The 12622-nt window shown below is 38.1% G+C and overlaps 1 protein-coding gene across 2 annotated transcripts in view; it reads left to right on the top strand.

Moving 5' to 3' along the window:
• The first annotated feature begins 4173 nt into the window (after positions 1-4173).
• LOC106873915 (delta(3,5)-Delta(2,4)-dienoyl-CoA isomerase, mitochondrial) overlaps positions 4174-12622 on the top strand; it is a 23710-nt gene continuing 15261 nt past the window's right edge. Inside the window, exons 1-2 of one of the 2 annotated variants that reach the window (XM_014921449.3) lie at positions 4174-4272; positions 11256-11421. In XM_014921449.3, coding sequence (XP_014776935.1) covers positions 11297-11421 — 125 coding nt within the window. In that variant the 5' untranslated portion in view covers positions 4174-4272; positions 11256-11296. The remainder of the gene's footprint in view (positions 4273-11255; positions 11422-12622) is intronic. The other variant, XM_014921448.3, reaches the window with a different exon arrangement.

The following is a 12622-nucleotide window of genomic DNA, read 5'->3' on the forward strand; positions in this document are numbered from 1 at the left end:
GTATTGCACTGTGTCTATGACCAAAAAGATGTAAACTTTAATAGTCAAGTTTATCTTGTGGGGGAGGAAAGAAGTCATTAGATATGACCTAAAGGATAGTTGCTTTACATTGTGCTCGCCTCTTTGCCTAAATGCACTATAACAATTGTAACATTTTCTTATAGTGACTTTGGAATGGTAAAGCTTACGATATTGAGGTTTGGGGAAACAGCAAGAATCTGTGCAAAAGTTATATGCGTTGAGCTACATTTACACCGTAAACTAACCAAAGCATAAGATAGTTATTTAATGCATGTTAAATAATTATTTAATATAAATAGTAAATAAGAGGGATCTAGTTCAAAACGGGGGCACCAGTATTTTCTTAACGAAACACTTTGAAACTTGGGACACTGGTAGAATGTGTCATATAAAATATCTTTTTCTCTTAGTCTTCTTAAGAAAAATTATTATATTGCAATTTATTTCATGTTAAAGTTGTCGTATTTCTGTAATTTCAACCAATCACTGACGTCCATTCAGCCGAATACATTAAGTGCTGACTACGTAAACAAACGATTCTCAAACGATTCTGGCGGTGATAAAATTATTATTTCCTTGTCAAAAAATGGCTGAAGCATATTGGCAGTAGCGAATAAACCTTTCTATTATAGGCACAAGGCCTGGTTTTTGAGGGAAGGAGCAAGTCAATTAGGGTTAGGGTTAGGGTTAGGGAAAACGAACACACGTGTGTTGCCTCTCTGCAAAATGTCAGAAGTAATGGAGATTAAATACGCTTTACACCGCTTAAACTGCCAAAGGAGTAACTATAAACAGCTGAATACTTGTCAGTGATTGGTTGAAATTATCGAAATAAGACAGTTTTTTTACATGAAATTAATTCGAATACAAAAATTTTTTTCTGTTCTATAACACAAAATAGATAAGTATACGAAGTTTGAAAGTCTTTCGGTACCAAAAACACTACATAAAACATAAATGAAAACTGGTGCCCCCGTGTTGAACTAGATCCAATAAGTGTTTTTATTGTTAATAAATTATCTAAATCTATTTATTGTTGCTAGCAGTACTCTTTCACAGCTTCGGCAATTTACAGTACATTTTTTCTTTTATTTTTTGTCATAACGATTAGACGGATGTTGATTTCAAGGCCAATTCTTTCGAATTACCATTAAAATAATATATATATTATGTTAACTAGCTATGGGCTTCTCTAATTCCTTATTAAATATTTTACTCAAACCAGAAATTTCCTTGAACTATCTGCGTATTCCTAAAAGAATCAGCGCCCAGAAATGTTCAAAATAACACTAGACAGACCGAGTGAATCAACTGACGCATTTTGAAATCTTAATTGCACACAATTCAAAAACTATTGTAGATTTTGACATCATGATGCTTGACTTTTCATAGTTTTATGATATATATATGTAAGGGATGACCGTGCGAACTCATAAAAGGAGAAATGGTGACGAATGGAAAAACAGAGGACTCCTTTTATTTAAACGTATCACACGGTCGAACACAATATATATATATCAAATGATGATATAGATGATATGTTATGCGACGATAACATAGATGACCAGTAATGAAAGACCACAACCGTATTAGATGAATAACAGAGATATTTATTATAGCGTTAAAGATGTATGTCTGTGTGAGAGTGTGAATGCGGCATATAATAACATAATCAAAGACAGGCCGTCATACAAAGAAAAGTGTGTATGTGAGTGATACATGTGTGTGAGTGTTTACAGCAGATAGAAAGAGAGTCAATAACACGTGAACAATTATACCAGTTCGTTAGTACACTATAGGAAAAGTTCTGTATGTGAAAGTGAGGAGAGGCTGAGTGTGGCAGTGCTGATCACTAGTTGTGATGTCGTGGCATCGATGCCGGGCCGTGATTCTTGTTATACAGATGTTCATCGCTGGCTGAGAATTTCTTGTCTGTTTAAGAACTCTTGTCTGTTTATTTACCGTGGTGAAGCTGAGTCACCTAACAGAATCGAAGAGAGAGATGTGCCGCGGAGTTTGGTGTGGTGTACATAGTAAATCGTGTTGACGCTGGTAGCGTAGAGGCTGCTTGGTAGGTGCTGGTTAGTAGTCGTAGACTCTTGTTGCTGATATGGCGACGGCGGAGGTCATCGTGGCTGGACGAAGATGCTGAAGTGGTCGCTGGCTGCTGCTGCTGTCGTGTGGTACACGGAACAGTTCTCAAAGAGAAACTGGACCGAGACAAATTATTGGGTATGAGTTAAAGCTATTTATAACAAACTATGAGCTCCCGAAGGCTTCAGAATTTTACTCTATCACGTGACCTTATTAGGGGCCGTGATTGGTCAGTTTGCGTTCTGGCGGGAATGGTTCGAAGAAGTTGCCGATTCGAATAATGATCAGTCACGTGATGGACAAGGAATGGGTTCTCTACTACGCTCGCATTTATTTATATTTAAATGAGAAGATTGTATGTAATGGCGACAGTAGTTTTGTATCTAGTGACGATAGGTAGTTTCACTACATATATATACACTATATATTATATGTTGTTTGCACCAACTGTAAAAAAAACAAATAAACCACATATTACCTATAAGGACTACACGCGTCAATTGACGCAGTGACAACTTTTGAAACTTGCACTTGCTTTTGTTTATAAATACATGTGACAACGTTTCAAATATTCAGTAATTGCATAGTCTTTACAGCTCGTAAAACAAAAACTGCGGTTTAGTCTGTAGCAGAGCTACATATTACATTGTAATATTTTGTAAGGATAAACTTCTTTCAAAATATCGAATTATTGTAACTAATATCATCATGAAGTCATAAAATTCAATCCTCTCCAACAGGTAGATGAATGAAGCTCTGTTACAATGAAGAGAGCTGGGTGTGTCAGTTCCGATTACAGTTGAGGATAAATGGAAGCAGAGAGTATGGGACAATCTGCGTTCAGGTGTCACTTTCAACTCTCTCCTTGATCAATCTGATATAATTTCAAGGTGTCGCCTACTTCCTGCTAAAGCAAAATTCTCGGGGGACTGGATTGATGCCCTGCCTGTGGCCAACATCGGAGGTCTACTCAGTCTAGGTGAGCTCCGCATTTCCATCGCCCTCAGAGTGGGAGCTGACGTCTATAAGGGAGTGAGATGTCACTGTGGTAGGCCCCCTTAATTCCAAGATGCCTCATTTGGGACGTCACAGTCTGCGACTCTTTTGCTCCCTTCCACATCCTGGATGCTGCAGTAAATGAGAGAGTCACTGCTTCCATGACCGAACAGAACAAAACCCTGAAGTATCGGAGCCTTGCAGTGAACTATCTCTTCCAGCCTGTGGCGTTTGAGACGTTCGGAAGGACTGAGCCACTAACCGTGAAGTTTTTGTCATCGTTGGCAGTTCACTTCACCGAGATGTCAGGTGATGCCCGTGAAGGCGCTTAACTTTTCCAACGCCTTAGCCTAGCCATCACCTGTGGTAATGCTGCGAGCATGCTGGCTTGTTTCAATAGATTCCGTTGAACTTTGTGGTGTGCGACCAATTGAAGCACTTAGTGCTGCACTGATGTTGTTTTTTTGTTTTTTGCCTTTTTTCTCTCCCCTTTTTCTGTTTTCCGGGGGGGGGGGTTGTCTTTCTTTTGTAAAAGCTATATTAGATAAAATAAAGTATTACCTCTAAAGAAATAAAAACGTTCAGGATCAATTTTTACACACTGTCTTTATTCATTTAATAAAGGTTTTCTACTCCCACTTTTCTTTATTTTTTTGTTTTGTTTTTTTTTTACCTTTTCAAATTGAAAAACACCTTTGAGTCAATTGATGCATTCTGGTTCTTAAAGGTGAGTGAAAATTCTGGTCCTTCTAGTGTTAAATATTAAATACATCGTTAATGTCATAAGTGTGGGATATTCTCAGCCGGGAAGGTTGTTACGGAGGCCAAGAAGAGCTATGAAATTTCCAGCCATGTTCAGGTATAGAACATGTCTATGGCTACAGTAGCTAATGTGTCTTTTTCTTTGTATAGAACTGTAGGGGATAATAAGAAGACGATTTGGCTAGTATATGTAGCAGTTTGTGCCACCATTCATAAGCTTCATTGTTTACTGCAGCCCTCAATGTGAAAGTATTACTTAGGTGCCCGTTTCTACAACTTGAAAGGAGATTAAATTAGATCAACACCGGTTGAACTTTGTCATTCATGCGCTAAAGAAAACATTGTTTCCCCTGTCTAATTCGATATGATGGGATCAATAGCTCGATTATCATTCAGTGAGTATGTAGTATTTCAATAATACAACACAGTAACCATGAAAGATTATCTGAAAGTTTTAATCAATTTGTACTGTATGTGTTTGTGTGTGTATGTATACAGGGTGGCCCAAAAGTAGGTTTACAGTTAGTCAACTCTCTCTTTCGCATTCATATATTAACAGTTGAGATCTTAATTATAAAAAAATATGAAACCACTATTCTATGCTAATTTAGTTAATTTTCTCAAGTTCCTTTTTCAGTTTGTAAGACAGAAATTTAAATGTAATAAAATGTTTTAAAAGAAACTCAAAGTGCCTACGTAGTAACTGTAAACCTACTTTTGGACCACCCTGTATATATACGGTCATCCCATAAATAATGCAGTTTTTTATACTTTTTTATCTTTCAGAATTAAGATAAACAAAATGCTTTTTTAATCTAAAATATACTCTCCTTCGTTTTCTATAATGCTCTACAATTTATCTGATAGACTTGCAAGGCCCCTCTTCCATAATTCACTTGTCCGTGACGAAAAATACTCCTCCACTGCTATTCTAACCTCGTCTACAGAATTCATATTTTTTCCGTCCAAATGATTTTGAAGACTGTGGAATAAATGATAATCAGATGGGGCAATATCCGGCAAATATGGTGGGTGGAGCATTGTTTCCCATTCAAACTGTTCCAGCCTTTGGAATGTCATCCTCGTTGTATGTGGCCGAGCATTATCATGATGGAAGAACACCTTTCGTCTTGAAACCAAAAATAGTCGTTTTTGTTTGGTTTGAGTTTAAAAGTTCGGATCTTTTTTAAAACGGGGGCCACATTTTTCATTAACGAAACACTTTGAAACTTGGAACACTGGTAGAATGTGTCATATAAAACATCTTTTTCTCTTAGTCTTCTTTAAAAAAAAAGAAATCCATAAGTTATTCCATGTTAAAGTTGTCGTATTTCTGTAATTTCAACCAATCACTGACGTCCATTCAGCCGATATACATTAAGTGCCGACTACATAAACAAACGATTCTGAAACAATTAACCCTAACCCTAACCCTAGGGTTAGGGTTAGGGTTAAAGCAAATTTAAAATGAAAAAAGCAAATAAAACGAAGGTATGGAGATTAAATACGCTTTACATCGCTTAATCAGCCAAAGGAGTAAATGTAAACAACTGAATACTTGTCAGTGATTGGTTGAAATTATCGAAATAAGACAATTTTTTTACATGAAATAAATTCGAATACAAAAATATTTTTCTGTTCTATAACACAAAATAGATAAGTATACGAAGTTTGAAAGTCTTTCCGTACCAAAAACACTACGTAAAACATTAATGAAAAATGTGGCCCCCGTTTTAAAATAGATCCAAAAGTTCAAAGTGGACAAACTTTTCATATCCCATCAAACAGATAACACCTTACGTAGGTGAAGACCTTCTTTAGCTTGGATTACCGGTGTTTCTCCTTTTCCTACCCACTGTCTTCGGTGCTTGACATTTTATAGAGAACCCATTTCTTGTCACCAGTCACTATTTGGTCAAAAAAAAGGTTCTTTGGTGAGACACGACAGCAAAGAAGAACACACATTCACTCTCTGATGCCATTAGACTCGGAAAGTTTGTGAGGAACTCATTGACCCAATTTGTTGACTTTTCTGATGGCACGCAGGTGCCAATGTATGGTTGAATAACCAGTCTAGCTCTACACATCTTCCAGGACGAGGGTCATCTTCTAGGCTGTGGTTTCCGGCTCGGAATTTCTGGAACTACCGTTGACACTGACTTACGCTTATTGTCTGATCCCCATATACTGCATGAGTATTCCGTGTGCTTTCCATTGCGTTGTTGCTTTTATTGAGCTCATATAGCAAAATATGCCGAATATGCCTTTGTCACTTTCATTATAGCTTTGAAAAATAACTGTTAAAATTGAAATGCACTCTTCAAAACTTGCACTAAGAATAAATACAAGGTAAACTTACTACCTACTTTTACAGCAAGTTGATGCAGGTAGTTTATCTCGTCCCCTTCGACTTTTAGTTCATGCAATTGAAAAGACTGCACTATTTATGGGATGACCCTACATATATATATATATATATATATATATATATATATAAACATTGGATGGTATTCATACACACGTATGTGAATGTGTCTGTGTATAGATATTGGGTGGATATTTCTTCTAAATTGACTGTTTATACTCCCATCATTTATAAATCCTAATATTTATCTCGTTTCGTTGCTAATACTTTGTTTTGAATTACATCAATTAATTATTCAATTAGAGGTTGACTGGATCTTTCATGAAAACAACGAAGCTATTCAAGCTTGTGTTTTTTGCTGCTCATCCCCCCGCACGGGATGGAGGCAGAGATGCCTAATGCAGGCATAGAGAAAAGCAAAAGCTACACAGCAGTAGCTGGAGGAATGAATTTAACAAATGAAACGAAGTTCAAATTAAGAGAGGTAATTATCCCTATTGATAAACTAAGAAAATGCAAGAAGTATGCCGAAAAGGAGGGGGGCAAAGTAAAGCTGACCCCTCCTGAAGGTTTTTTAGCAGAAGTGGAAAAAAAATTGTTATATACAGGTCCTTCAACCTGAAGGAAAGGAAAATAGAAGTGGCGAAGGAAGAGAACATCGAAAGGTGCCTTTAGTGTATTAAGGAAAAGGTGACTTTTTATGCACTTGGAAGGAAATTCGGCACAGTGGAGGTGAGATTTGCCTGCACAGAAGAAGGAGTAAAGAAATCCACTGTACCTATAGGAAACGAGGAATGGCTGCTCCTGCCAACTTACCTAGGTAAAAGAATATCTAGGGTAAGAGTTGGCAAGATTCCTCCTGAGATGAAAGAAGAATGGATAACAACAGCTGTCCTATCCAGTACCAAAGAAGAACCCAGCATTGTGTCAGCAACAAGAATGCAGAAGCTACACTGATGGGGATACGGGCTTGAGTTATTAGTCAAGATAACTCAAGCTGATATGAACAAGATACCAGAGATAATTGAACTCCCAGACAAGAAGAAACTAAACGTTACAGTGGAGGGGAAACCCCTCACTTGCTATGGATGTGGCCAGAAGGGGCACATCAAAAAGAAGTGCTCCCAAAGCACAATTGAACCAAGAAAGGAGGAAGAAATCCCGTCAGAGCATGAGGATGCAGCAGAAACAGAAGAGAAAAGCAGAGTAGATCCAACTGACACCAAGGAAGAGTACACACAAGTTATTAGAAAAAGAGATAAGGGTGACTTGTCCCCTAAAGCTTCCAAAAAGAAGAAGCAAAATAACCAAAGAATAGCAGCAACATATCATAGCAAACAACGACAGAAGAAAACAATAATAAAGAGACTTCCAGCAAGCAGTCAAAGGAAGAAGAGCGGACCATGAAATGGAAGGAAGAACATTTTATATTGTATAAAACAAATGAAGCAATTGAGAGGTTACTTTAGTGCCTGGTTCCACTGTCCTGGCAGGCAAATTCTATCCTATTTACTTTACCCTTTTTCTCTGTTACATCTCAGACCCTCTGTACCACAAGCCCTTTCTTTCCCCTGGCATCATTATTGCTCCACTTCTTGGTGCTGTAGTTGCCAAATCCTAGCCATCATTGACAGACTACCTGAACAATCTCTTGGTGTTTTCTGTAAACTTCCTGGAGCTTCCTTATTTTTTTTCAGCCCTTTATGGTTTTGTTGGTATGTCTAACATTCTCATCCTCAGTTAACAGCAATGTAATGACTGACCTTACTTTAATGGCTTTCAATTCTTCCTCTACCAGTGGAATTTGTAATCAGAGTTTACTGTACAGATTGACTGAACTGTGAGTTGGTGGGGGACACCTCCAATACAGTCATGGTTAAGTTTGAATGGCCACTGTAGTTTGGGAATGATGCCAGACTGGAAGCACCACACTTTAAACCTCTTGAGTAACTGGGTATTGTCAACTGCCCTGAACCAGTTGTTTAGTTGGACCAGTGCCTTTGGTATGCTTGCTAACACACATGCATGCATGCATGCACAGACACACACACACACACACTTTAACAAGTTTTATTACTTGACTGTTGAAGTCTGTTACCTGTAACTGTCACAGTGGGATCATGTTTTTAATGAGTGTTTAATGAGAGCATTATTATTTCTCGTGTTGGAAATGATGTTAAATATATTTTGACTACAAAAACCATTCATTCTTTTATAATAATATTAGAAAACCATGCCTACTTTCTTGTGCAATATACATAAACAAAATGTATTATTCAAAGTTAGCTGTTCCAGTTTTTAACCTTTAGCTAGCTACAGTGCTAGATTAGATATTGTTCCTTATGTTTATCCTGTTGCCTATAGACTTGCTACTAGTCATGCTAAGTAAATCGCTCTTATCTGATAAAATACCAACTTGAATTGAGTCAACAGAGGAACCCTGTGTGCTATATTATATCATCACCATCATCATCATCATTTAATATCCAGTTTCCATGCTGGCATGAGTTGGACAGTTTGAGGTGAGCTGACATGCCATAGCACTGAACCAAGCTCCATTTGTCTGTTCTGGCATGGTTTTTGTAGCTGGATGCCCTTCCTAATTCCAACCACTTTACTGAGTGTACTGGGTGTATTCTGTGTGGCAGCAGCATGGATATTTTTTATGTGACGCCAGCACAGATACTTTTTAGGGGATGCCAGCATGGGTGCTTTTGATGTGGCACCAGTACAGGTGCTTTTTACACGGTGCCAACACAAGTGCTTTTTACATGTCAAGACAATTAAGTGGCTGCCCTAATTATACAACCATTTATGTGAACAGCCAAAAAGACAATAAGAAGCAGAATATTTACTAAACAATGAAAATATTTAAATGAAATCTTCAAGAACTGCTACATAACAGAGAAGTTTTGTTCTGAAAACAATATCAGTTTAATGTACAAGGTTATATCAAAAAGTTCCTGGACTAGCTCTGTAGCACATCAACAGATGGCAGCACATGGCTGCTTGCGCAGTGAGAGCTAGTAGTGACCTTCATGAGGTAGTGTACCATGTGACATCGCTGTGTTTACTTTACAAGTTGTGAAATTTGTGTTTTTGTGATCATGTGATTGCAGTAGTCTGCAATTTTGCCATGGACAGGAACAAAGAGCCAACATGAAATTTTGCATTAAACTTGGGAAATCTGCTACAGAGACATTAGAATGCTTCGGCAAGCTTACGGCATCAAGGCAATGGATTGTAAGCAATGTTTCTAGTGGCATGAGCTTTTCAAAAGAGGAAGAGTGTCCCTGGAAGACCTGCCACAAGTGTCACCTTTAGAAATGTGGTATTGTACATCAAGAATTTGTCCCCCAGGGCCAGACTGTCAGTCGAGAGTTCTACTGTGACATTTTGAAGTGTTTGAGGGAGACATTCTCAGTGAAAGCAACCAGATCTGTGGAGTGCAAACAGCAATGCCCCCTGTCACTGAGCTCTCCTCACTCATGAGTTTCTTGCCAAGATCAACATGGCATTGTTTTCACACCCACCCTATTCGCAGACTTCCATCTCTTCCTTAAGATGAAAATGTAGTTCAAAGGTTGCCATTTTAACACCATTGTTGAGATCAAGAGCGAATTGCAGAAGGTCTTCATCATCATCATCATCATCGTCGTCGTTTAATGTCCGCTTTCCATGCTAGCATGGGTTGGACGATTTGACTGAGGATTGGTGAAACCAGATGGCTACACCAGGCTCCAATCTGATTTGGCAGAGTTTCTACAGCTGGATGCCCTTCCTAACGCCAACCATTCCGAGAGTGTAGTGGGTGCTTTTTACGTGCCACCGGCACGAAGGCCTGTCAGGCGGTACTGGCAACGGCCACGCTCAAAATGGTGTATTTTATGTGCCACCCGCACAAGAGCCAGTCCAGGGGCACTGGCAACGATCTCGCTCGAAAGTCCTTACACATGCCGCAGGCACAAGTGCCAGAAAGGCGACACTGGGCACAGGTGCCATCACAATTTCGCTTTCACTTGCCCCAATAAGTCTTCGCAAGCTGAGTTTTGTGTCCAATGAGGGAGACTCAACTTACAGGAAACAACTTCCAGGCTGGATTCCAAAAGTGGCAGGAACACTGGGTCCAGTGTATTGCTGTGCAAGGTGACTATTTCAAAGGAGATGATGTTAAAACACTGGTAAATAAGTTACTTTTTATTAAACATAACTAGTCCTGGAACATTTTTGATACCACCTTGTATTTCAAAACCTTTCAAGTATTTATTCCCAAATGACTGCTTTGGCAGGATATCTATGCCTGGATGCACTTCTTAACACCATATATGTGGGGGGAGGGGGGGTAAAAGAGAGAGAGAGAGGGGCCACATGGCCTAGTGGTTAGGGTATTGCACTCATAATCATGAGATCAATTCCTAGACCAGGTGGTGTGTTGTGTTCTTGAACAAAATACTCACATTACTCTGCAATCACTTCAACACCTGACGTGTGATACATCATACATCTGTTCAGGCAATGTCGATTTGATGTGGGGTGTAAGCAAATGTACAGCACATACATTTGATCACTATAGACAAATCATTTTGTGCAGGTCATTTGGCAAAAGGTGAATACTCATACATCATCTTTGATGAAAGAGTCCTTTGTGTGTGTGTTTTTAAACCTTTATTCCCAAGCAGGTAAGGATATTAGAAGAATTACAAAGTGTGATGCCTTTGCCCTGTTTCCTTGATGAGCTATAAGTGAATCATGGAGCAGAGACATCTGGCGCAGATGAAGGATAGGTTTCATTATGTAAAAATAACATCCATGATCTAAGTAAATGTATTTTTGGTTGAACCAGTGAAAATTTTTCTCAAGAATGACCTCCATGCCACTAAATAGTTATGTTTTGATTTAATAGCATGAATGTTATCTAAAAACAGAGGAGATTGATTAATTAATTGGTGCAATTAATTCAATTTAACTTATTTACTGAAATTTACTGTAGATTTTTTTTTCTTTTTTTAATTCACAGCAACAAGGTTACTTGGAACTAAGTCTGGTTTATATAGAACTATGACTATGGCAGCCACAGATTACCAATACGAAAACTTGAAAATCACTAAACCAAGTGAGTGGGTATTCCATGTAGAATTTAACCGACCTGACAAAAGAAATGCCATCAATCGAGCTTTATCAGAGTAAGTTTACTAATTTTGTATTGATTTAACTTACTATTTAATGTTCCAGTTGTTTAGAATTAAAGTGAAGCTTTGCAACCTTGAAATCACGAATGCTGGTTAAAGTGATTGAGACCTTTGGCAATATACAAGGCTTGAGAAGACCTGTCAAGCCAAGTGAGATTGTAGTCGTAAAAGTACCCACTACACTCTTGGAGTGGTTGGTGTTAGGTAGATTATCCAGCTGTAGGAATCATGCCAAATCAGAATGAAGCCTGGTGCAGCTCCTCAGCTTACCAGTTTTCAGTCAAGCCATCCGACCCATGTCAGCATGGAAATCGGACATTAACTGATGATGATGAGGCAACATCTTTTATGGTGGAGTAGTTCATTTACATCATCGTCATCATCATCATCATTCAACATCCATTTTCCATGCTGGCATGGGTCGGACGATTTGACTGAAGCTGTTGAGGCCAAGGATTGCACCAGGCTCCATTGTCTGTTCTGGCATGGTTTCTATGGCTGGATGCTTTTGACATGGTACCAGCACCAATATCAACTTTGTTGTGGCAGATGGGTCTCCTTGAACACAGCAATTGTACCAGATATCTCACTCCTTAGTCATCTGCTATTAAATGTCTGTGTATGTTGAGTTTAATAAAGTATTAACTGTTGGGTATTAAATCAGTGTTAATATGTTTAATGTAGTGAAGCAACAAGTTTTAATTTGTTAAAATTACACATACAATAAAGAGAAGAAATAATTAGTTAAATGATTAATTAATTCAAGTCAAAGAAGGTAGTGAAGGCAAACCCCAAATTTAAATGTAATAAAATAAATTAAAAACAGAATATGGACATGCAAGTTGGAGAGTAAGTTGTTTTCTCTTCGGTAGTGTGGGGACAATTCTGGACATGTTTCAGTTTTATTAGACCTTATCAGTAAAGTCTAGTCATAGCAATTATTGCTAGATCTTAAGATGACAAAAAGATATATAGAAGAATCTTAGTGAATGTACACTATTTGTCAAGCATCACATAAATCAGGGGTCTCCAATTTTAATGCACGAGTCAATACATCAACATACAAAGACCTATGTTGTATCTCCAAAACTAGATCTATCAGGGTAAAAACTAATAGTATATATTAGAATCAACATCTCAAATCTACTCAAGAATTGATCTAAAGAATCCTGTAAAACCAGAATCTGTACATTTG

Source organism: Octopus bimaculoides, chromosome 11 (genome assembly GCF_046866305.1).
Source record: "Octopus bimaculoides isolate indiv1 chromosome 11, ASM4686630v1, whole genome shotgun sequence".
In the NCBI taxonomy this organism is placed as follows: domain Eukaryota; kingdom Metazoa; phylum Mollusca; class Cephalopoda; order Octopoda; family Octopodidae; genus Octopus; species Octopus bimaculoides.